This window comes from Salvelinus alpinus, chromosome 25 (assembly GCF_045679555.1).
Source record: "Salvelinus alpinus chromosome 25, SLU_Salpinus.1, whole genome shotgun sequence".
NCBI lineage: Eukaryota > Metazoa > Chordata > Actinopteri > Salmoniformes > Salmonidae > Salvelinus > Salvelinus alpinus.
Genome location: NC_092110.1, coordinates 19,998,833 through 20,024,326, shown reverse-complemented (window position 1 = coordinate 20,024,326; position 25,494 = coordinate 19,998,833). Strand labels below are relative to the sequence as shown.

The following is a 25,494-nucleotide window of genomic DNA, read 5'->3' as shown; positions in this document are numbered from 1 at the left end:
ACCTCATCCCCATATTGTTTTTATTTACTTTTCTGCTCTTTTGCACACCAGTATTTCTACTTGCACATCATCATCTGCTCATCTATCACTCCAGTGTTAGTTTGCTAAATTGTAGTTACTCCGCTACTATGGCCTATTTACTGCCTTACCTCCTCATGCCATTAGCACACACTGTACAGTATATAGACTTTCTTTTTTTTCTATAGTGTTATTGACTGTATGCTTGTTTATTCCATGTGTAACTCTGTGTTGTTTGTGTCACACTGCTTTGCATTATCTTGGCCAGGTCACAGTTGTAAATGAGAACTTGTTCTCAAATAGCCTACCTGGTTAAATAAAGGTTATATAAATAAAATAAATAAATATGTGTTTGTTTGGTCTTCCTCCCGGTGCCTTTATACAGGATGCTGTAATTTGGGAAATGAAAACCACTATTATCCTGCGCCAACGTCACATTATTTTATAATTTTTTTGGGGGGGGGGGTAGATTTAATATTGCAGATATATTGTGGTTTCTATCAGTGTAATTATCTGCATAATTTCCAATCCTCCATATATTGTTTTTGTAAATATACAGTGCATTCGGAAAGTATTCAGACCACTTGACTTTTTCCACATTACAGCGTTATTCTGAACTGGAATTAATTGTTTTTCCTCCTCACACAATACCCCATAATGACAAAGGGAAAACAGGTTTTTGGAAATGTTTGCAAATTTGTTAAAAACAGAAATACCTTATTTACATAAGTATTCAGACCCTTTGCTATGAGACTCGAAATTGAGCTCAGGTGCATTCTGTTTCCATTGACCATCCTTGAGATGTTTCTAAAACTTAATTGGAGTCTACCTGTGGTAAATTCAATTGTAGGACATTATTTGGAAAGGGACACCTGTCTATATAAGGTCCCACCGTTGACAGTGCACGTCAGAGCAAAAACCAAGCCATGAGGTCGAAGGAATTGTCCATAGAGCTCCGAGACAGGATTGTGTCGAGGCACAGATCTGGGGAAGGGTACCAAAAAATGTCTGCAGCATTGAAGGTCCCTAAGAACACAGTGGCCTCCTCCATTCTTAAATGAAATGAAAGAAGTTTAGAACCACCAATGCTCTTGCTGGCCACCCTGCCAAACTGAGCAATCGAGGGAGAAGGGCCTTGGTCAGGGAGGTGATCAAGAACTCGATTGTCACTCTGACGAAGCTCCAGAGTTCCTCTGTAGAGATGGGAGAACCTTCCAGAAGGACACCAATCAGGCCTTTATGGTAGAGTGGCCAGACGGAAGCCACTCCTCAGTAAAAGGCACATGACAGCCCACTTGGAGTTTGCCAAAAAGGCACTTAAAGACTGACCATGAGAAACAAGATTCTCTAGTCTGATGAAACAAAGATTGAACTCTTTGGCCTGAGTGCCAAGCATCACATCTGGAGGAAACCTGGCACCATCCCTATGGTGCAGCATCATGCTGCGGGGATGTTTTTCAGCGGCAGAGACTGGGAGACTAGTCAGGATTGAGGAAAAGATGAACGGAGCAAAGTACAGAGAGATTCTTGATGATAACCTGCTCAGGACCTCAGACTGGGGCGAAGGTTCACCTTCCAACAGGACAACAACCCTAAGCACACAGCCAAGACAACTCAGGAGTGGCTTCGGGACAAGTCTTTGAATGTCTTTGAGTGGCCCAGCCAGAGCCCGAAATTGAACACGATCGAACATGTCTGGAGAGAAAATAGTTGTGTAGTGACGCTCCCCATCCAACCTGACAGAGCTTGAGAGGATCTGCAGAGAAGAATGGGAGAAACTCCACAAATACAGGTGTGCCAAACTTGTAGGGTCATACCCAGGAAGACTCAAGGTTGTAATCACTGCCAACGTTACTTCAACAAAGTACTGAGTAAAGGGTCTGAATACTTATGTAAATGTAATTTCCGTTTTTTATTTTTAATAAATTTGCAAAAAAATCTAAACATGTTTTTTTTTGTCATTATGGTGTATTGTGTGTAGATTGATGAGAGAAAAAAATATTTAATCAATTTTAGAATAAGGCTGTAAAGTAACAAAATGTGGAAAAAGTCAAGGGGTCTGAATATTTCCCGAATGCCACCCCTCCCCTAATTGGAGTAAACAAATTAAATATATATATACATTATTCTCCTCTAACCCTACCACCCCTCCCCTAATTGGAGTAAACTAATGGACAACAATACTTTGGCTTCTACTTCCAGTTTATTTATACATATTGCATACATTTCAAGGACAGCATATTTTACATTAGTTATCTTGTCACGCACTGACCTTAGAGAGCCTTTTAATTTCTCTATTTGGTTAGGTCAGGGTGTGATTTGGGTGAGCATTCTAGTTTTTCTATTTCTTTGTTGGCCGGGTATGGTTCCCAATCAGAGGCAGCTGTCTATGTTGTCTCTGATTGGGGATCATATTTAGGCAGCCTTTTGCCACCTTTAGTTTGTGGGATCTTGTTTGTGTGTAGTTGCGTTCTGCACTGCATGTAGCGTCACGTTCGGTTGTAATTTATTGTTTTGTTTCGTGTTCATCAAATAAAATGATGTACGCTTACCACGCTGCACCTTGGTCTGATTCTTCCGTCAACGAACGTCTTGGGTTTGTTTTAAGTCCAAGCCTTCAGCTACCCTCAACCCCTCCAATCTATCTCTGAAGACCATTCAGTTTCTAGCTGTCATATATTTTTCTACTGTGCTGTAATGTTTTATAACTCCTTTCTATTCTCATAGTTTCTACAGATTGTAAATTAAAGATGAACACCTTTGCTAATAGTTTTATTATAGTATTGACCGATTGACTATGACTTTTCAAATCACCGAACAATTTTTTCCATATGGCTACATTTGTTATCCCGGGACAGTCTCGTATTTCAGCCCCTTTTCAGGTGTACAACATTCTCTTTCTACAAAATAATAATTTTGTCAGCAAGACGCATCAATTAATTCAGGCAACTTGGTGTTTTGTAAATGTCTCTTTCCATTCATCAAATGGCGAGAGTGCACAGTGCAATATTTGGATGCTGGAATTCTTTTAGAGCGGACAAACATGCACAGGTAGCCTACTTTTTTAATTGATTTGTTTGACAATAAGATGAAAACATAATCACTGATTGTGTTCATGCCAAATTAAAAGGTAATAAAACCTTTTTTAACGTTATCACGTTTTTACAATTAGGCCCATTAAAAAATGCACGAAAATAAAGACCCCCGAAAGACACGGTATAATTCACGACTCTGGCACAATGTTTGTGTATTAATTAAATGTCACATTTGGTATGATGCCATTTTTCACTGTTGGTTAGTGGGCAATGACATTCCTTTTTTCTTTTGGACTGTTAATCCCTTTGTAAATGGGTCCCTCAGAATTATGAGTGCTGCATGTGCTGGCCTAATCTTAACTTTTTTGTAAATTCTAGTATTTTCTTTTATGATAGACATATACAGTTGAAGTCAGAAGTTTACATACACTTATGTTGGAGTCACTAAAACTCGTTTTTTAACCACTCCACCAATTTCTTGTTAACAAACTATAGTTTTCGTAAGTCGGTTAGGACATCTACTTTGTGCATGACACAAGTAATTTTTCCAACAATTGTTAACAGACAGATTTTTCACTTATAATTCACTGTGTCACAATTCCAGTGGGTCAGAAGTTTACATACACTAAGTTGACTGTGATTTTAAACAGCTTGGAAAATTCCAGAAAATTATGTAATGGCTTTAGAAGCTTCTGATGGGCTAATTGACATCATTTGAGTCAATTGGAGGTGTACCTGTGAATATATTTTAAGGCCTACCTTCAAACTCAGTGCCTCTTTGCTTGACATCATGGGAAAAACATAAGAAATCAGCCAAGACCTCAGAAAAACAATTGTAGACCTCCACAAGTCTGGTTCATCCTTGGGAGCAATTTCCAAACGCCTGAAGGTACCACATTCATCTGTACAAACAATAGTATGCAAGTATAAACACCATGGGACCACGCAGCCATCATACCGCTCAGGAAGGAGACGCGTTCTGTCTCCTAGAGATGAACGTACTGTGGTGCGAAAAGTGCAAATAAATCCCAGAACAACAGCAAAGGACCTTGTGAAGATGCTGGAGGAAACAGATACAAAAGTATCTATATCCACAGTAAAACGAGTCCTATATTGACATAACCAGAAAGGCCGCTCAGCAAGGAAGAAGCCACTGCTCCAAAACCGCCATAAAAAAGCCAGACTACGATTTGCAACTGCACATGGGGCCAAAGATCATACTTTTTGGAGAAATGTCCTCTGGTCTGATGAAACAAAAATAGAACTGTTTGGCCATAATGACCGTCGTTATGTTTGGAGGAAAAAGGGGGGATGCTTGCAAGCTGAAGAACACCATCCCAACCGTTAAGCACTTTGGTGGCAGCATCATGTTGTGGGGTGCTTTGCTGCAGAAGAGACTGGTGCACTTCCCAAAATAGATGGCATCATGAGGGAGGAAAATTATGTGGATATATTGAAGCAACATCTCAAGACATCAGTCAGGAAGTTAAAGCTTGGCCACAAATGGGTCTTGCAAATGAACAATGACCCTAAGTATACGTCCAAAGTTGTGGCAAAATGGCTAAAGAACAACAAAGTCAAGGTATTGGAGAGGCCATCACAGAGCCCTGACCTTAATCCTATAGAAAATTTGTGGGCAAAACTGAAAAAGAGTACTAGCAAGGTCTAAAATAGGATAGAAATATAGGAGTACCTTGAATAACTAGTCCAATATGTTGTTATGTGAAATGCAAGTTTTGGATTGGAATAGTTCAAGAGGTAGTATTGCTGTGGCGCACCACACATACAGGCCAGGTGGACCATTGAATGCCAAGACACGTGCACCTGGATGAATATCCGCCACCAGATGAGTGTTATTACACAAAATGTACCCTGTTAATAAATTAATGAAAAAGAGTCAAGTGATCAAATCAAGCAGCTGATTTAAATGACTTCATAGACAAATCCTCAGTTGTATTTAAATTAGCTTATAGTAATGTTGTGATGTCAGGGTATGATATCGCTTCCAACTAGGATTTTTGTAATGGCATTATTGATATCATAGATCAAATAGTATGATGAATAAGGACATTACCATTTGAAATGCTGTTCACAGTTCTAAATCATAACAAAAGCCAAGGAGAAAAGAAACTGTATTTATTTGTAATATAAATACAAAATGTATCACCTTGTGATAGCTTATACCACTGAACAAAAATATAAACTCAACATGTAACATGTTGGTTCCATGTTTCATGAGCTGAAATAAAATATTCCAGAAATGTTCCATATGCACAAAAAGCTTATTTCTAAAAAAAATGTTGTGCACAAAGTTGTTTACATCCCTGATTAAACAGCATGAACATTACACAGGTGCCCCTTGTGTTGGGGACAATAAAAGTCCACTCTAAAATGTGCTGTTTTGTCACACAACACAATGCCACCGATGTCTCAAGTTTTGAAGGAGCATGCAATTGGCATTTGTCCACCAAAGTTGTTGCCAGACTTGAATGTTAATTTCTCTACCATAAGCCGCCTCCAATGTAGTAGAATTTGGCAGTACGTCCAACCGGCCTCACAACCACAGACCACGTGTATGGCATTGTGTGGGCGAGCGGTTTGCTGATGTCAACGTTGTGAACAGAGTGCCCTATGGTGGCGGTGGGGTTAAGGTATGGGCAGGCAGGCATAAGCTACGGCCAACGAACACGATTTTATCAATGGCAATTTGAATTCACAGAAATAGCGTGACGAGATCCTGGGGCCCATTGTGAGGCCCATTTTTTTTTAAGGTATCTGTGACCAACAGATGCATATCTGTATTTCCACTCATGTGAAATCCATAGATTAGGACCTAAAGAATTTATTTCAATTGACTGATTTCCTCATCTGAGCTGTAACTCAGTAAAATATTTGAAATTGTTGCATGTTGCATTTATATTTTTGTTCAGTATGTCAAATAATACATATAATGTACAGCGAGTATACAAATCAGAACGATATTTGAAAGTAACAATAACAGACCAACTACAATGTAAACAGTCAATATATACTGTAGGCTATGTGCATATATGACGCCTGCGCCAAAAAAAAGAAAACGGTTCAACCGGTCTGCCATCGAAGGCATAATACAAAGAAAAATGTATATTCAAAAAAACATCCGTGTTCATCTTAACCAGTACACATATGTATAAACAAAAAATACAGCTCTGACTGTGCCTAGGGGCCTGAGAGATCTGCCATGTTGCCTTGGAATGGTGGAGTATTGCTCACCAAGCTACATTTAGCCATTTATTCAATTCCATTTATTTATAGTGATAGTGGCTGGGACTATGGGGCCCTTAATGACAACAACAATAACAAAACAAAAAATCTAAACAATGCATTTAACTGCCAGCACAAAGTCCAATCACATTTGGTCACCTTTGTGTTTAAAGGCTCTCTGGATCCAGGCAGGAGTGCTTAGCTGGTTCTCCTCTAAGCCAAGAACCCAGAGGTATTGAAGTGCTGCTAGCTGGCCGGAGTGGAGCTTCACTGTAAACTGTAACTGTGACACTGCTGCTCTGAGCCCTGTGACATCACTTCCCCTCCAGGTGCTCCAGCAAGGGGTTGGCTTCGCTTTCAGGGGTCTTGACGCTGTCTGTTCTTACGATGCACGTTGGGCGGTGGTGATTCAACATGATGATCAGCTGCTGCCGCTCATGCTTCAGCTCCTCGATCTGGGCTTTGAGGTCAGAGTTCATCACTTCTAGTCTCTCTGATTCCTGAGACATAGGGTGCATGAGGAAGGAATGATAAGATCATTACTTATTCTTAGAAGACTGGAGATCTATACATTTCATTTAAGAAAAACCTCCCTCTCACCCTTTGTAGATAGTCTGTCCTCTCCTTCTTTTTGTTTCTACAGCGTGCTGCTGCAACTTTGTTTTTCTCTCTCCTTCGTTTCCTCCTGTCCTCTTCCTCATCTCTCTACATTGAGGGGAAATGCAAACATGCTTTAAAATAGAACTTAAGGTGAAAAATGGACCCAGCAATTATGGTTCAAGTGTGGGAAACCATCTAAAAGCAGATTGTTTGTTTTAATGATAATTCTGTCCACTAGGTGATGCCCTTAGTCAACATTAAGTAGATACTGAAGTCCCTCTGTGCTCTGGGAAATAACATTGCCTATGTTTTCTACAAATTTCTGTGATGGTTAGAAAAGTCAAAACATCAAAAGAGTGAGCCTTAAACAGTAAAATGAACTGAAAGATGTCTGAATTTGAACTTCTCACAACATTTTCAAGAACTAAAACAACTTTCATTCTCACCTCTGTTTTGATGTTAAGGGGCCTCTTCCCTAGCTTGCCCAGGAAGTGCAGTGGAGAGAGCATGGACCCCAGTTCCCGGAGGTCGGCGTATTTGAGCTGGTCAGTCAGCGTGGTGGAGGGGATCCCTGCCAGGGGACCCAGGCTGGGCAGGGAGCCCGCTGTCACCAGGGGATCTGGGATTGGTCCCGGCATCATGTTAGACCCGGCTGTGACCACAGCTTATAGGGAAAGGGACAAATGGATAGGAAAATACATTGAGAAGAAAATAAACAACACATGGTTTGAGATGTATGATTCACCATTCACCATTTCACAGGGATACTTGCCTGACGACTCAACCTGAATTTAATTCCGCTGCTCTACTGATCGCTACATACATTCAGTCTGAAACTACCATCCTACAAGTCGTTTGTGTGACTTGAAAATTAGGGGCGTTGTACAAAATAAAATTATCAGCGATTGGATCGTCTCTAACAAATCTAACCAGAGTATCAAAGTTGATAACGTCATCATGAAGACCAGCTCTGGCCCAACCCATCGGTTTCTGGGACCAACATAATGGTCAGAATGTGTTCACATTCTAGGAATTGTCAAAGAGGGAGAAGAAACTTCCGTTGGCTTCAGGCAAAAGCTATACCAGAGTTAAAGATCTGAATACATTTTACCCCAAGCATTCACATCTCAAACCTGCTTGTGGTTTTGGTATAGAAGACAGATCATTAATTGCTCTACTTCCATTTAAGTCTGCTAAAGGGCTTGAAGGAGGCATTTCCCAGGGTGCACCTGGTCTCCCTGGCAGCCCTCTTTAATGAATTGTTGGCCTGTTACAGAGCAGGAGGCCGAGGCTGTCTCCCATTAGGACATTTTATTATTTCATCTCTTTTTTCTGGAATGTATGTATACTCCCATTTACATAGGTCTTGGCAAGGATCTATGTTTTTCTTTTTCATTCCCGAGGAGGCCAAGAGAGAAGCACATAGCCCTGCACAAAGGTAGACTCAGACACATTCCCCTTTATCCCAAGGAGAGCTGCAGCCAGCCCTTGCCAAGAAACACCCGTTGCCCATGTTTCCTCCATATGACTTATTTTCTCCATATCAGGGAAGTGGAATGTGGCTACGGGTGCTCAGGACAATGTAGCCAACCCTGGTCCCCTGATAAAGGTTCTTCGTCAAACCCTTCTCCAACTATTTTGTCTGACTAAACTGACACTATACAATATCTACATCAACACTACATTGAGTCTTCCCTGTAAATCTGTTTTGTTTATAACTGTAGTAATATACGTTGTGCAAAGACATCTGCCTTTATTCCCAGGTGAGTAGCAAGTAATTAATTTGGTAGGATGACAGATACGGTATATTACACTGTAGCTCACGTAACAGAGTCTCAAAAGTCTGTTTAAACAGAAGCATTGTACATTTTTACATCTATAACTGTTTGAGAACACCTTTCTTGATTCTACTCATTTTTGCCTCACTCAGCCAAATATTCAATGTAGAGGTTGGCATGAAAATCAGCAAGAGCTAAAATCAAAGAGAAGGTGCCTGGAGAGAGGTAGCCAGGGACAACAGCTAGCTACATCAACTCTCCGAGCCAAAGAACGCTACAGACAAGACAGCTGTCTGATTTCATTTGCCCACACTCATTCACATTTCCCACCACATTATAGATGGAATTGGATTCAGAGGCACGTGTGAAAATAAATACTCACTCACAACCCCACCAGGTCACCACTGGGATACAATATTAATAAAGAATCATAATAGTTTACCCATTTGCGCTGAATGCACAGTATTCTTCCAAAATCTCAAAAAATAAATGACTTATGGGCCCAGCAGGATAGGCAGAGTGAATGATGAGGAAAAATAAACAAAACAGAAACAGTGTTCCCTTTGTTTGAACGCTAGCAAGAGTGTAACACAGATACCAACTACACACCAGGATACATTGATACAGGATCACCGACATTGATCTCTGACCTTACCCCCAGAACATGTAAATACTGAAGGTTTCCTTCAATGTCTATACAGTCAGGATCTATGCTGTCTAGTTGTACAATGTTGAGTTCCAACAAATGGGACCCATGCAAAGTAGGCCAATAACCGTATTCTGGGCACGGTACCAAGACAAGTGATTTGAGGTTTTTGCATGTTTGCATGCAAGTGTGTAGCCTGTTTCACTCCACAATACTCCATCCCTATCTACCTGACCCCTTCCTCAACCACCTCCTAACTGCCCCAATGTGCAGCGTTAAATCTACCAACAGCTGCCATTTGGCCTCCTTTTGCAGCTAAATATGTTCAACAAAGTCACTCCTAAATCATTACTACTGCACAGATACAACCCAATTTGGCTTTACAGATGAAAATCTGGTCCTCTCAGTTTACATAACATAATAAATATTGGTATGTCTCAGCAAAACCGCTGCTTTACCTTATGTGCAAAACGTGATTCCATGTTTGCTGTGTGGTGCACATTTTGATTGTACTGGACTGAAACACTTTTTAAAATCTATAAACACAAGCAAATATCCATAATTTTGTCTCCGCGTAAAATGAGTTACAGTTCCACAGTTCCTCAACACAAAAGTACTAGGCACAAAAATATGAAAGTAGCATGTGGGACTCCTCTGGTATTATAAGATAACAGTGCTGTTATGACTTTAGTTTTGAAGCTACATGGTGACAAAGACCTTTGTGGTGGCTTTAGTAGGGTAACCCCCCCATAAAGATAAATAATCCACTTGTTTAATTTTGAATAAAGCAGTAACATTTAAGGTGAATGTGTTGCTTGAAGGTTTTATTTCACTTAGCCCTGCATGTTGGAGCTTGGGGACTTAGATTTTCACTGTACCCTGCAATCACATCTACAACCCCTGTACATGTGACTATTAAACACTCTGAATCTGAAAAAACAAAAACATAAGAATGTACTTGGTGTAAAAAATGTAAAATGAACAATATGCAAATATCTTCAGAGCACAGTATACAGTGCCTTCAGAAAGTATTCACACCCCTTGACTTTTTCTACATTTTGTTGTGTTGAAGGCTGAATTTAATATAATATGTATGCACAATACCCCATAATGTCAAAGTGTAATTATGTTTTCAGAAATGTTTACAAATTAATAAAAAATGAAAAGCAGAAATGTCTTGAGTCAATAAGCATTCAACCCTTTTGTTATGGCAAGCCTAAAGAATTTGCAATAATAGTGTTTAACATGATTTCTAAATGACTACCCCATCTCTGTATCCCACACATACAATTATCTGTAAGGTCCCTCAGTTGAGCAGTGAATTTCAAGCACAAATTCTACCACTAAGACTAGGGATGTTTTCCAATGGTTCGCAAAGAAGGGCACCTATTGGTAGATGGGGGGGAAAGCAGACATTGTATATACACTACAGTTCAAAAGTTTGGGGTCACTTAGACGTTTCCTTGATTTCCATGAAAACATACATGAAATTAGTTGCAAAATGAGTAGGAAATATAGTCAAGACATTGACAAGGTTATAAATAATTATTTTTAATTGAAATAATAATTGTGTCCTTCAAACTTTGCTTTTGTCAAAGAATCCTCCATTTGCAGCAATTACAGCCTTACAGTCCTTTGGCATTCTAGTTGTCAATTTGTTGAGGTAATCTGAAGAGATTTCACCCCATGCTTCCTGAAGCACTTCCTACAGGTTGGATTGGCTTGATGGCACTTCTTACGTACCATACGGTCAAGCTGCTCCCACAACAGCTCAATAGGGTTGAGATCCGGTGACTGTGCTGGCCACTCCATTATAGACAGAATACCAGCTGACTGCTTCTTCCCTAAATAGTTATTGCATAGTTTGGAGCAGTGCTTTGGGTCATTGTCCTGTTGTAGGAGGAAATTGGCTCCAATTACACGCTGTCCACAGGGTATGGCATGGCATTGCAAAAATGGAGTGATAGCCTTCCTTCTTCAAGATCCCTTTTACCCTGTACAAATCTCCCACTTTACCATCACCAAAGCACCCCCCAGACCATCACATTGCCTCCACCGTGCTTGACAGATGGCGTCAAGCACTCCTCCAGCATTTTTCATTTTTTTCTGTGTCTCACAAATGTTCTTCTTTGTGATCCAAACACCTCACCCAACTTAGATTTGTCTGTCCATAACACTTTTTTCCAATCTTCCTCTGTCCAGTGTCTGTTCTTTTGCCCATCTTAATCTTTTCTTTTTATTGGCCAGTCTGAGATATTACTTTTTCTTTGCAACTCTGCCTAGAAGGCCAGCATTCCGGAGTCGCCTCTTCACTGATGACGTTGAGACTGGTGTTTTGTGGGTACTATTTAATGAAGCTGCCAGTTGAGGACTTGTGAGGCATCTGTTTCTCAAACTAGACACTCCAATGTACTTGTCCTCTTGCTCAGTTGTGCACCGGGGCCTCCCACTCCTCTTTCTATTCTGGTTAGAGCCAGTTTGCACTGTTCTGTGAAGGGAGTAGTATGCAGCGTTGTACCAGATCTTCAGTTTCTTGGCAATTTCTCGCATGGAATAGCCTTCATTTCTCAGAACAAGAATAGATTGACGAGTTTCAGAAGAAAGTTATTTGTTTCTGGCCATTTTGAGCCTGTAATCGAACCCACAAATGCTGATGCTCCAGATACTCAACTAGTCTAAAGGCCAGTTTTATTGCTTCTTTAATCAAGACAACAGTTTTCAGCTGTGCTAACATACTTGCAAAAGGGTTTTCTAATGATCAATCAGCCTTTTAAAATTATAAACTTGGATTAGCTAACACAACATACCATTGGAACACTTGAGTGATGGTTGCTGATAATGGACCTCTGTACGCCTATGTAGATATTCCATAAAAAAATCTGCCGTTTCCAGCTACAATAGTCATTTACAACATTAACAATGTCTACACTGTATTTCTGATCAATTTGATGTTATTTTAATGGACAAAAAAAATTGCTTTCTTTCAAAAACAAGGACATTTCTAAGTGACCCCAAACTTTTGAACGGTAGTGTACCTTTGGGCATGGTGAAGTTATTAATTACACTTTGGATGGTGTATCAATACACTGAGTAACTAGAAAGATACAGGCGTCCTTCCTAATAGAGTTGCTGGAGAGGAAGGGAACCTCGGATTTCACCATGAGGCCAATGGTGATTTTAAAACAGTTACAGAGTTTAATGGCTGTGATAGGAGAAAACTGAGGATGGATCAACAACATTGTAGTTACTCCACAATACTAACCTAAATGACAGAGTGAAAAGAAGAAAGCTTGTACAGAATAAAAATATTCCAAAACTTGCATCATGTTTGCACTAAAGTAAAACTGCAAAAAAAATGGCAAAGAAATGTACTTTTTGTCCTGAATACAAAACGTAATGTAAATATTGTACAATCCAGGTGTGCAAAGCTCTTAGAGACTTACCCCAAAATACTGCCAAAGGTGATTCTAGCATGTATTGACTCAGGTGTGTGAATACTTAAGTAAATTAGATATTTCTGTATTGAATTTTCAATTAATGTGCAAACATTTTAAAAATATATATTTAATTTAATCCATTTAGAATGTATGCTGTAGTCAAGGGGCAAGAATACTTTCTGAAGGCACTGTATCCTCCTGACTGATGACTCTTTAATAAAACTAAATATACTTCTCTGCATCTCTGCTAAAATCTGGGTAAAAGTACATTCAGTAACCTAAAAGTCACTGAATTGTTGCTAAATGAAACTGTTTATTAGAAGCCATTGTTTTGGACTAGGCTACGTGATAAATCGAGGTAGGAAAAATATTTAGTGTAACATAGGCAGGCCTACAGTGTGAAATCAAATGTAAGTAACATTGTAATACTACATTGATACATTGTCAAAATTCCATCACGTTATTGTAACACTCTTGAAAGCCCGTAGTTACAAAGAAACAAGAAAAGCGAACCTCGGTTAATAATGATACACTTCTGAGTCATCATGACTCATTTTTAAAGCGGAAGTTATTCTTCAGTAAGGCATGCATGTTACGTAACTGACTTTTGCAGTGATGAAACGAAGACACTCGAGCAAATACATCTAAGACAAGTGCTAGATCAATGTTATACTACATGTTATGAAGGATGTTCTTAATAAGTCATATTCGTTCAGGACCAATAAAGTTGTAGAGAACGACTTGTTTATTGGGTTGAATAAACGTGTAGGACTGCAACCTTGCAAGCGTGCATCCTAAACAAAAGAAAAGCATTGAGTGTAAAAGTTATGTCTCACGAATAACGTTTATAATATCCATACATTTTTACAGTACAGTGCTGCCCAAACCAAAGAGAACGAAAGAACGGGATTGCACAAATGCAAGGATTGTGCACAATGATCCACTGAAAAGTTAATGGGCTGCTCTGCTCACACTGGCAACTCATCCAGCGTGGAGCCCCAGTGTAATCAATGTTTCTCGACTACGAAGCTGTCTATTACCTGACTTTGATTCCGAGTGCAACAGTTGTCCTTTCTTCTGGTCAGCTGAAGGTCGACAGTAGATTTTAAAAAGTGGAAATCGTTGCATCGGCCCGTTTAAATAGTTAGCTCTATCTGGGAGGATTTGGGAATGCGGAAATTATCAGTTATGCCAACTAGACGTTAAAGTGGGGGGAAGAAGTGGGGAAATCCTATCCGCTCCTCCCCTAGAAACCAGAAAACAAACCACCCCACTGACCCAGTGCAGAGCAGGATAGACCATGTTGTCAGCCCACACACCTCAATTGGGATTCGCTCTTAATACCTGACAATATTGCCTTTTATAAACACCATTCTTGTTTAATTCACTCACACTCTCACTTTCTATTCCACACACAGAAAAAGGACACACAGAGAGGAGAGAGAGACTTTTATCTACTTTTCTACAATAATTAACAAGAGGACCTACTAACAAGAGGAACATCCAAATCAAATTCAATGCGAGTTGTTTCCATAGTGAAAAAAATATAAACGCAACTTGCAACAATTTCAACGATTTTACTGAGTTACAGTTCATAGAAGGAAATCAGTCAATTGAAATAAATTATTTAGGCCCTGATCTATGGATTTCAGATGACTGACGACTGGCTCAGCCATGGGTGAGGGCAACCAATCAGAATTAGATTTTCCCCACAAAAGGGCTTTATTACAGACAGAAATACTCCTCAGTCTCATACAATCTAGCAGGTGAAGAAGCCAGATGTGGATGTCCTGGGCTAGCGTGGTTACATGTGGTCTGCGGTTGTGAGGCTGGTTGGACGTACTGCCAAATTCTCTCAAACGATGTTGGAGGCGGCTTATGGTAGAGAAATGAACATTCAATTATCTGGCAACAGCTCTTGTGGACATTCCTGCATGCTCCCTCAAAACGTGAGACATCGGTGGCATTGTGTTGTTTGACAAAACTGCTAATTTATGAGTGCCATTTTATTGTGCCCAGCACAAGGTGCATCTGTGTCATGATCTTGCTGTTTAATCAGCTTCTTGATATGCCACACCTGTCAGGTGGATGGAATATCTTGGCAAATGAGAAATGCTTACTAACAGGGATGTAAACTAATTTGTGCACAACATTTTGGAAAAATAAGCATTTTGTGCGTATGGAGAATGTCTGAGATCTTTTATTTCAGCTCATGAAACATGGGACCAACACTTTACATGTTGCATTTATATTTTTGTTCAGTAGATTTTCTGGTGACCATATAATTTGTCTTATCTGAAAAAATATATACATTAATTGTAAAACTCAATGGAGTGACACTAGCTGGTATGAGTGATTTAATATTTAGTAATCAATAAAGCACCCAACATCACTTTGAATTAATATTTAATTTGAAAATGTATCAATCAGCAATTGATGCTCATTTTACTTTTTTAATTTGACAAAAAAGTCAAAATCGAAGGTAAAAAAATAACTTTTCATAATTTACATCTTGATAAATATAGCACTGGATGTTTTCATTGAAAACTCTAAACATTGTAACAATGAGGTCAAATCACAGTTGATGACGTTGAGGTATGTACCTAACGAACATGGATGTATACTTGAACTTTAACACAACATTCATAGCTATTGATATACTATTCCCATTGAAGCACATAACCGTACAGTCAATTCCACAATACAGCATAGATCTAGTACCAGATCAAACATATATGAAATATGACAATTATTTGGAATTCCTCTGCATGCGTTTAAAACCAGAACATACTTAATCCCTATCAGTAAAGTGTATAGCCATGCTCTTAGCTATATCAATTGTATCTGGAAGAAGTTTATACTTGCTTAGTCAAAAACATTTCATGAGTGTAATAATAAAACTGAAGTGCTGAAACCACAGCAAGTCTCTGATAGCCTATCACAGTCAGGAAAACCAACTAAAGTGATAAACCAATCAACTCCCTCTGCTTACATTATAAGGCCAACAGGGTTGGAGAGTTGAGGATATCAACAGATTCAGCCTTGCCCCCTCCACTTTTGCGACCGTCAAACCCCACTCCAAGGGAGTCGAGATCGGGACAGGAGAATGTGAAAACGGACAGGTAGCTGCTACATGTGGGGGTGGAGGTCACAACAGGAGTGCTCAGGGGCTCTAGGTCATTAGACACAGATTTGTACAGGGTTTCCCAGTCCGTAACCCCAAGGGAGCCACTCAGGTCAATATCTGGGACAGAGTGGGCAGTCTCTGTGGGGACCTCCTCCTCCATGCTGGGTAGCAGATTGTCCAGGAGACCCTCCTTCATGTCCAAAGAGGGCTCAAGGTCGCAGATGTTCACTTCAATACTGGCACAGAGTAGGATGTTGGAGTTTCCAGAGATGGCTGTGGACGTGTCATTGAGGATATCCATGTCCTGGAGCGAGGGGGCTTCCTGAGCACTGTCCTCAGGGAGTTTACCCCCCTCTGGGCTGGGGGGGAGGTCTGGAGACCTACTGGGCTCCTGGAAGATGGAATCCAATTCTTCTGTAATTTGGCACACAGGTTTATGAGTAGCGAGGACAAATTCCAGTCTCTCTTTCTCTTTGAGGAGGTTGGCTATCTCTGTCTGCAGAGCTGCTTTGTCTTCCTCCAGCTGATCAGTCTCCTTCGAAAATATCCCCAAAAAATAACACAGGAAATCTAAATCATAACCATAGATTACTGTTTAAAATTATGGTGCTGTGATTTCTAAGGGTTAACTTACAGTTTGCAGTGAATCAGTGAGTTCCCTCCGTCTGTTGCGACATTTGGCTGCAGCCATTTTATTTCTCTCTCTCCTCAACCTCTTCTTCTCTTCTTCCTCTGGAGATAACTGTGGGGTTCAGAGAAAAACACTGGCACCTTGAAGAATCAGTCCATTTCATCTCCTAATATCATACATTCCGTTGCCAAATCCCCTTCTGGAGTGTAGCAAAAGCATCTTTCTCTGCAATGCGTCTAAAAATAGACCATTGTTGCAGACTCCTGTGACCTGAATACAAATGGACTGCCTGAGCTCAGCACACAGTCAAATACACTGCTTTTGGCGAGCATGCACTGCTGCTGCCGCTGCTGCTGCTGCTGCTGCACTGTTAATATTGATTTAGATGTTTACACAAGTTAATGTTTTTTGTTTGATTTGCAATCAGAAAAGTGCTCTAACCTGCTCGGTTTTCCCCTTTCTGCCAGTGTTTTTCCCCCTGCTCTCGCCCGCTTTGGGTGTTGACTGGTGAGAGCTCTTTGCTTCATTGGTTTGTTTGCTACTCAGAGATGGGGAGAGAGACGTTATAATGGTCGGCTGGACCATCCATAGCAAATCCGGGGTTGTGGAAATTGCAGTCACTGTTGGAACAAATGGAGTGGCTGGTATATCCATGTCTGGGCAGAGCTCCTGCAAAGTGATACAAGTTAATTCACCACTGATCATTTTTTTTAAATCACAATTAGCTTAATTATTTTACTGCAAAATGTGTCAATAAACACATTTTATTCTAATAACAGAGACATAAGGCAATTACCACATTCAGATTGGGGATGTCTGTGACTCTATGCTGTATTGTCATGGCATGTACTATGTATGGGTTCTCTTAAAATATATCTAGCCATCTAAAAATAGTCTCCTCTGGATCGATATTTGACTTTATCACTGTTACTGACGTCAACACTGACGCAGAGATGTTGTGGAGGCTCCTGAATGGATTTATTTTTCTCAATGAACTGCTGCATCGACATGCTACATATTTGGTCTGAGGACGTGTAAATCATAATATACACAATTTTCATCCTCTCTCACTGTGGGGTGTTGCATTTTCAATATCTCACGCTTCTGGAATAGGAAGGATAATATGGTAGAATAATTTAACCACCCAGCATTTTCGAAAAATACATCAATATCAATGATTTCCTATTAATATTTCACACATATTAATGTTAATAAAGATTACCACTGATAAATGATGAAAGTCAACCATATTTCAATTAATAATCATTGACATCGTTGCTTCTGAATATTATACATCATTGCATCACAGGCATTACCACTTGATTGATTCATACCTGTGCATTACTCTCTGATGGCGAAGCTGAGGAGCTGGAGATAGAGTCGTCTTGTGTCTTCTGATAGTACGTCGGGGTGTCCCCAACAGGAGATTCAGTGCTACAGCGAGACATTGAATCGAAGTCAGAGTTGAGAAACATGTCTTAAAATATCCTTAGCTAATAGAATAATCACCCTTCTCGTCAAATTGATTATTTCAGCAGCTTCTATTCCAGGTTTATACCTGGTAACTGATAGACTCGTGTGCAAGCCCCTCCTTTTATATTCTGACAGACTTTTATGAATGAACGGAGGCTGTACCATCTCTATGGAGGGGAGCCACTGGACAATGAAACACACATTTAGCATATTTTAGATAAACATTTGCCAAATACTCAATATCATCGCGAGTTGCTCATTATTGTCATTTACCCTCAGGTAATTATATTGCATTTTTTTCAAATGTATTTATTCAACAAATACCAGAGGAAAGTGTCATGTGTAGCATGCCCATTCATACATTCAGACACACGGACTGTGCTATTTCTTTGGTGCAAATAACAGCACACTTCAATTTCCCTATAATGCAGGTGTCTCTATATGTTTTACAGCTCACTATACATGACATTTGGCATATCATTACACAATAGGCTCCCTGCTTAGAATTACTTTAAAAAATGTCTATATGTTTTATTATAGGATAATTATAGGTAGTTGGATGGGCTATTTACAGATGGGCTGTGTACAGCTGCAGCGATCGGTAAGCTGCTCAGATAGCTGATGCTTAAAGTTAGTGAGGGAGATATAAGTCTGCAACTTTAGCAATTTTTGCAGTTCGTTCCAGTCATTGGCAGCTGAGAACTGTAAGGAAAGGCGGCCAAAGTAGGTGTTGGCTTTGGGGATGACCAGAGAGATATACCTGCTGGAGCGCGTGCTACGGGTGGGTGTTGTTATGGTGACCAGTGGGCTGAGATAAGGCGGAGCTTTACCTAGCATAGACTTATAGATGACCTGGAGCCAGTGGGTCTGGCGACGAATATGTAGCGAGGGCCAGCCGACGAGAGCATACAGGTCGTTAGTGGTGGGTGGTATATGGGGCTTTGGTGACAAAACGGATGGCACTGTGATAGACTGCATCCAGTTTGCTGAGTAGAGTATTGGAAGCTATTTTGTAAATGACATCGCCGAAGTCGAAGATCGGTAGGATAGTCAGTTTTACGAGGGTATGTTTGGCGGCGTGAGTGAAGGAGGCTTTGTTGCGAAATAGGAAGCCGATTCTAGACTTAATTTTGGATTGGAGATGCTTAATATGAGTCTGGAAGGGGAGTTTACAGTCTAGCCAGACACCTAGGTATTTGTAGTTGTCAACATATTCTAAGTCAGAACCGTCCAGAGTAGTGATGCTAGTTGGGCGGGTGGGTGCGGGCAGCAATCGGTTGAAGAGCCTGCATTTAGATTTACTAGCGTTTAAGAGTAGTTGGAGGCCACGGAAGGAGTGTTGTATGGCATTGAAGATCGTTTGGAGGTTTTTAACACAGTGTCTAAAGAAGGGCCAGATGTATACAGAATGGTGTCGTCTGCGTAGAGATGGATCAAGTAATCACCCGCAGCAAGAGCGACATCATTGATATATAACAGATAAAAGAGTCGGCCCGAGAATTGAACACTGTGGTACCCCCATGGAGACTGCCAGAGGTCCGGACAACAGGCCCTCCGATTTGACACTGAACTCTATCTGAGAAGTAGTTGGTGAACCAGGCAAGGCAGTCATTTGAGAAAGCAAGGTTGTTGAGTCTGCCAATAAGAATACGGTGATTGACAGAGTCGAAAACCTTGGCCAGGTCGATGAAGACGGCTGCACAGTACTGTCTTTTATCGATGGCGGTTATGATATCGTTTAGTACCTTGAGCATGGCTGAGGTGCACCCGTGACCAGCTCGGAAACCGGATTGCACAGCGGAGAAGGTACGGTGGGATTCAAAATGGTCAGTGATCTGTTTGTTAACTTGGCTTTCGAAGACTTTAGAAAGGCAGGGCAGGATGGATTTAGGTCTGTAACAGTTTGGGTCGAGAGTGTCACCCCCTTTGAAGAGGGGATGACCGCGGCAGCTTTCCAATCTTTAGGAATCTCGGACGATACGAAAGATTGGTTGAACAGACTAGTAATAGGGGTTGCAAATATGGCGGCGGATAATTTTAGAAAGAGAGGGTCCAGATTGTCTAGCCCAGCTGATTTGTACAGGTCCAGGTTTTGCAGCTCTTTCAGAACATCTGCTATCTGGATTTGGGTAAAGGAGAAGCTGGGGAGGCTTGGGCAAGTAGCTGCGGGGGGTGCAGAGCTGTTGGCCAGGGTTGGGGTAGCCAGGAGGAAACTATATATTCTCAGTATTATGAATGCATTGTGGTTTATTTGGTAGCTGTTTGTAGTGTGACTAATTTTACTAATTGCATTAGTACTGTACAAAGTTAGAGGTGCCCTCTTTGATAGCTTCCCCACTCCCACTAATCCAGTAGGGAGACCTGAGGTCAACCTACCCCCACCCCCCTCCCCATCTTTTACTTCTGAGTGGAAGACCTTCCCAGGCAGTAGCCTGCCTAGCTCACAAACTAGAATCAGGGCGCCCACTCCGAAAAGGTTAATTGACCCACAGTCCCACACGGTGACATGATATCATTGACGTGACGTGCAAATGAGCGATATAAAAACGATCGCGCAAATGTCACCATTCCAAATGTTTTGGTGCAGGCGCCCGGCGCCGACCCCGGCTCGATCTACCAGTAATTAACCATTAAATAACATTATTAGTATTTGCATTCATTTAGTAGTTATTACTAGAACACGGTGCAAGTCAATTAACTGAAAATACAATGGATACAAAGCAGCAACAGTATGACGGTTTTTTGATAATGTTGACGATGTTGCGCACGTTGAGCTTGTAAAAAAGGGCTGCCTGGGGAGGAGATCACGTGACTTAACCCGGAACTGAGCATCATTTCGTTTTTTTTTTTTTTGCATCATTTAGTATCGAGCTAGCTTGGTGGTGACTGACTGTAGCGTACAGAGCCAGCTACAGCATGTCTAGATTTTGTGTATTACTAATACTTGTTTCTGTAATTTTTGATTCAACCTTTTCTATTACGTTCTATTTACCGGTGAATCTTAGAAAATGTTTGCGGGAAGAGATCCACAAAGACGTGCTGGTTACAGGCGAATACGAAGTTAGCGACCAACCAAATGCGAAAACCAATCTCAAGGTAACACGTAGAACGCTAGCTAGCTTGCTAACGTTAGCTAGACTGTATCAAATCAGTGTTAGCGTAACGACATGGAAGCCTCGAATATGTAACTTACACCACCTAGCTAGTATCAAACAATGCCAATAGTTAGATTTTCACTGGGCAGGTCTGGGTTAAGTAGCTACTAGCGGCTAACCGGTTCGGCTAACCAGTATAAAACAGCCACTGGCTAATGTAGTTAGCTAGCTAGCAAAATAAAATGCTGTCAGCTTGGTTTAACTGAATACCGCAAAGGACTTCAATAGCCATCAATATCAAGATGCAAGTATTAAACATGATGTAGCTAAGGTTTAAAAATGTAAACGCGTTAGCTAGTTGACTTTGATTCAGGCAGGTGTCTATCTGGGTCAAACATGTGCAATGTACCTACCACATATTTAATGATTTTCCATTTCAGATCACAGATTCATCAGGTCACACCTTGTACTCCAAGGAGGATGCTTCAAAGGGAAAGTTTGCCTTTACAACAGAGGACTATGATATGTTTGAGGTGTGCTTTGAAAGCAAATCCTCCCTAGGTGAGTGTGTTTTTAACCAGATGTGTCACAGATGTGGTCTAATGTAGCAATGGGCCTGGGTTGTTTTTAGTTAAAAGCGTGGAGTATATATGATTAAACAGAATTTGCAGACTGGGCCTGATTTGGAAGTGGGAAATACTAATTTCCCAGCCTGGTCTCATAGACTAGACGTAACACTGAAATTAGTATGATATGCTGCGTTCGGTATGGTTACATAAGACAGAAGGAAACTTAAAGCAAGAACAAAGGAGGGAGGGAGGAAGGGATGGTGGATGAGAGGGCGTATAACGCGGACTACTTTTTGCAACTACTAGCTAACCCTTTAACCTAACCTTAACCCAACTCATTTTAGCCAGATAGCTATCGTTAGCCAGCTAGGAAACGTTTGCCTTGGTTACCTAGCTAATATTAGCAACAACAAATTGGAATTCGTAACATACATTTAGCAAATTCGTGGCATATTGTACGGTTTGTAAATCGTACCATATCAAACAAAAATAATTGTGATGAATTTACATACATAATATGAAATGCTCTGAGAGCAGGTTGCATTTTCTGGAATGTTTGTCCCCTGTACAATAAGTATTTTCATTCTGCGGTCTAGGTACTGGAAGGGTCCCAGACCAGCTAGTCAATTTAGACATGAAGCATGGTGTGGAGGCAAAGAATTACGAAGAGGTAAGTGCCAACTGCCCATCCGCCTTTCTCCAGGTCCATCTGTATCAGATTTTTTGTGGCTTGCCATGAGTCAGCATGAGGTCTCAACATTAGAAAATACAAACAATGTGAAAAAGACGGCTAAGCTTTCTCCATTTCTTGTTTTGTATTGGAAATTAAGAAAGACTAACTTTCTCTTAACTGTCAACTTTTGAAAGCATTGAAGCTGCTGTGCATTATGAAGACTTAAACATGTTGCAGAAAATCCTTGCATGCTCACACAGATCTTTATCCAGTCCGCAATGTAAATGTCATACACTAATTCTATGTCCTACCCTATTAATGTGATTAAGTTTATCCCGGGGTTAATTAAGCAATAAGGCACGAGGAGGTGTGGTATATTCTGGATACAGCCCTTAGCCGTGGTAGATTGGCCATATACCACAAACCCAGAGGTGCCTTATTGCTATTATAAATTGGTTACCAATGTAATTAGAGCAGTAACAATATATGTTTTGTAGTGTTGTATAGGGTCTGATATACCACAGCTGTCAGCCAATCAGCTGGTTGAATAAAGGCGAAAAAAAACAAAAATAATCACCATTCAACCAGTGCATAATCATGAGTTTATTATGTATGGTGCTCTTTTCAGATTGCAAAAGTTGAGAAGCTGAAGCCCCTAGAAGTTGAACTAAGACGCCTCGAGGACTTATCGGAGTCCATTGTGAATGATTTTGCCTACATGAAGAAGCGTGAAGAGGAAATGAGGGACACAAATGGTAAGTGATGTATGAAAGAAAAGTACAACTTATGGTCCAAGTTTTATGATTCAAAATCTTTCTTTGGCTGGTCTTGTGAAAGGAGTAAAACCTTGGTTTAAATGAACTCACACCTGTTATTCAGTTAAATATATTTTCCCTCACATTGCAGAATCCACCAACACTCGTGTCCTGTACTTCAGTATCTTCTCTATGTGCTGTCTAATTGGGCTGGCAACATGGCAGGTCTTCTATCTGCGGCGTTTCTTCAAGGCGAAGAAGCTGATTGAGTAAACCCATCAATGAAACAAGGACCATCATGTTGAGGACTTTTGGGAAATGGTGTTTGCTGTACAATTTGTGAAACAACAGGGTTTTTTTGAATGGGGGGGCTCCCTTTACAATTTAATGTAAAATAATTTCTTCTTTCAGCTTCAGTTTTTTTACCAGCCCCTCATCTCTGGCACTATTTGTTTTTATTAGAAATACAACCAAATGGACTTCGATACATATTGGTCTGATATTTTCTCATGCAATATTCTTGTTACTATTTTTGTTGTTGTAGTAGATGACTAATACTGTATGAAAATAAACATTACATGTTTAGTGAGTGCACAAAAACTCCCCATCAAACATTCAGATATTGTTATGTGAAAATAACATTTCCCCAGTATGTCAGGTACATGGTTGTTTTTTATTAAAAAACGTTTTCACTTTGATCTCATTTTGGGTGTCTATTTTGTATTTTTCTGTAGCTATGAAGGCATAAAAAATGGTGAAAAGATCAGCAATGACAATACATTTCTCATTTAATGAGGGAAATCTCTTAGCAGAAATCATTTAAATTAATATTTTATTATTTGACAATGTAGACATCTATTTCCATATAGTTCCCAGGCTTTGTACATTATTTTCAGTTTTCTTAAGTTTGGTTTGGGTGGTTCCTGTGAGAAAATAATTGTTTCCAGGTCAAATTAAGTTTGGCATAGAGCAAATTTTGATTGTGGCGCAAGACTGTCATTGGTATTTTGTTAAGAGGAATATTTAGTGGAGCAAAGTACTGTTTTACATAAGTCTGCAGTGACGGCATCATTAAACAGGTTAGCTAATCATTATTCTGTGTATGTCTATTGCGATACCTCTTGGGCATTCAAGTGACGTACATTTACCATCTGGGCAATGGATGGGTTGCCGTGGGCACACTGGAAGGGCAGCTGGCATGAAGATAGAGCTTACCAGGCTGCAACACTCCTTACGGAGGCTGTCACTGAATTTGATTGCAACTGTTTGCGACTTAACGCCAATTATACTTGACCATGACACTAATTGTACCATAAGGAATTAATGAGCAACTTATACAAAGTATGACTACTGAATAAAAAAGGAATTGAAATGAGATTGAGGAATGACACTCACCACGACATGCAAAGGAGGCGAGGACTTTAAGTACATTAAGAGGCCATGTCCCTCCATGCCAGTTGAACACAATAACTGAGATGAAGGGAATAAAAAACACAAATAAAACACATACCGACCAAGAGGAATTAACTCTCATATCCATATACAACTTATTTGGCGATATTGATATTTCCTATTGATTGTTCTTTCAAAGGCAGCAGGGAAACCATTGTCTTTTTAAGATAGTGCAAGAGTACAGACTATTCATGCTCACCTCAATCTGCTCTTGAAGGTACTCCTGGTGGGAAGTTGCATGAGAAGAAAAACTGAGGGAAATAAATAGGAATGAGTTGATCATTTAAATTATGGAAATATTGAAGGGTACAATAATTTTGCTTATGAGAGGTGGTATACTTCTCACCTCCACTTTGGGCTTGATGATGGACTGCCTCCCATTGCAAAGTTCCTTGCTCTCCTTCTCTGTGAAACACATTGGCACGTTCTCCATCAGCACCTGGGGATCTCCTGTCTGCGAGAACTGCATCTCCAGGCCCCCTGAAGAACAGCTGGCAGAACCTGTAGGAAGGAACATTCCATAATCCATTGTCAACAGAGGAGAAGCTGTGACACTACCAATAATGAGCCAAAATAGACCCTCACTCCAAATTAATGGAGCTATTTCCATGCCAACAGAAATTGTATTTAAATTCCATACTTTTTAATTTGTATTAGGATATTGGATTTGAATTAAATATTTTGGAATTTGTAATGCACAAATTGAATAATTGAATACATTAATTGATCTTGTATTTCATGATTTGAAACTGAATTGAATGAATATAGCATTCAGTTTTAAAATTCAATTTAAATTTGATTTGACATTCAAATTCAATATTTATATATTCAGTTTCAATATGGTAAAAATTGCATTCATTGTATGTGTATCAAGTTTACAAACTATTAATACAAGTTGATCAAAGTTTTATACAGTTGAAGTTCACATACACTTAGGTTGGAGTCATTAAAACTTGTTTTTC

The 25,494-nt window shown here is 40.1% G+C and overlaps 3 protein-coding genes across 4 annotated transcripts; 1 reads left to right on the top strand and 2 right to left on the bottom strand.

Moving 5' to 3' along the window:
- Positions 1 to 5,174: 5,174 nt before the first annotated feature.
- On the bottom strand, positions 5,175 to 13,961 carry LOC139553582 (jun dimerization protein 2-like). Its single transcript, XM_071366073.1, has 4 exons — positions 13,798 to 13,961; positions 7,343 to 7,560; positions 6,897 to 7,001; positions 5,175 to 6,796 (listed from the first exon to the last, which is right to left on the bottom strand). Exons 1-4 carry the CDS (start codon positions 13,883 to 13,885, stop codon positions 6,611 to 6,613), a joined length of 597 nt encoding a protein of 198 aa, XP_071222174.1. The 5' UTR covers positions 13,886 to 13,961; the 3' UTR covers positions 5,175 to 6,610.
- Positions 13,962 to 14,941: 980 nt separating this feature from the next.
- LOC139553573 (protein c-Fos-like) lies at positions 14,942 to 24,537 on the bottom strand. 2 transcript variants are annotated; one of them, XM_071366057.1, is made up of 5 exons: positions 24,476 to 24,537; positions 17,850 to 17,949; positions 16,957 to 17,184; positions 16,519 to 16,626; positions 14,942 to 16,419 (listed from the first exon to the last, which is right to left on the bottom strand). In XM_071366057.1, the coding sequence occupies exons 1-5, from the start codon at positions 24,481 to 24,483 to the stop codon at positions 15,751 to 15,753; spliced, it is 1,113 nt and encodes a 370-aa protein (XP_071222158.1). In that variant the 5' UTR covers positions 24,484 to 24,537; the 3' UTR covers positions 14,942 to 15,750. The 2 variants fall into 2 exon arrangements, with proteins under 2 accessions (XP_071222158.1, XP_071222157.1); XM_071366056.1 differs by lacking the exon at positions 24,476 to 24,537 and having other exon boundaries at positions 17,850 to 18,092.
- On the top strand, positions 20,765 to 23,778 carry LOC139553581 (transmembrane emp24 domain-containing protein 10-like). The gene is made up of 5 exons (XM_071366072.1): positions 20,765 to 21,084; positions 21,524 to 21,644; positions 22,249 to 22,322; positions 22,954 to 23,080; positions 23,232 to 23,778. The coding sequence occupies exons 1-5, from the start codon at positions 20,905 to 20,907 to the stop codon at positions 23,351 to 23,353; spliced, it is 624 nt and encodes a 207-aa protein (XP_071222173.1). The 5' UTR covers positions 20,765 to 20,904; the 3' UTR covers positions 23,354 to 23,778.
- Positions 24,538 to 25,494: the final 957 nt, after the last annotated feature.

Coding starts and splice junctions, on each gene's coding strand:
- LOC139553582 (XM_071366073.1), bottom strand. CDS start 13,885: ATGCAACGATTTCCACTTTTTAAAATCTACTGTCGACCTTCAGCTGAC. Junction 7,561..13,797: donor GCACTCGGAATCAAAGTCAG/GTAATAGACAGC, acceptor TTTCCCTATAAG/CTGTGGTCACAGCCGGGTCT. Junction 6,797..6,896: donor GGACAGACTATCTACAAAGG/GTGAGAGGGAGG, acceptor CCTATGTCTCAG/GAATCAGAGAGACTAGAAGT.
- LOC139553573 (XM_071366056.1), bottom strand. CDS start 17,990: ATGTTTCTCAACTCTGACTTCGATTCAATGTCTCGCTGTAGCACTGAA. Junction 17,185..17,849: donor CATCAGAGAGTAATGCACAG/GTATGAATCAAT, acceptor ATCACTTTGCAG/GAGCTCTGCCCAGACATGGA. Junction 16,420..16,518: donor TCACTGATTCACTGCAAACT/GTAAGTTAACCC, acceptor ATATTTTCGAAG/GAGACTGATCAGCTGGAGGA.
- LOC139553581 (XM_071366072.1), top strand. CDS start 20,905: ATGTCTAGATTTTGTGTATTACTAATACTTGTTTCTGTAATTTTTGAT. Junction 21,085..21,523: donor ATGCGAAAACCAATCTCAAG/GTAACACGTAGA, acceptor TTTCCATTTCAG/ATCACAGATTCATCAGGTCA. Junction 21,645..22,248: donor TGAAAGCAAATCCTCCCTAG/GTGAGTGTGTTT, acceptor TCTGCGGTCTAG/GTACTGGAAGGGTCCCAGAC.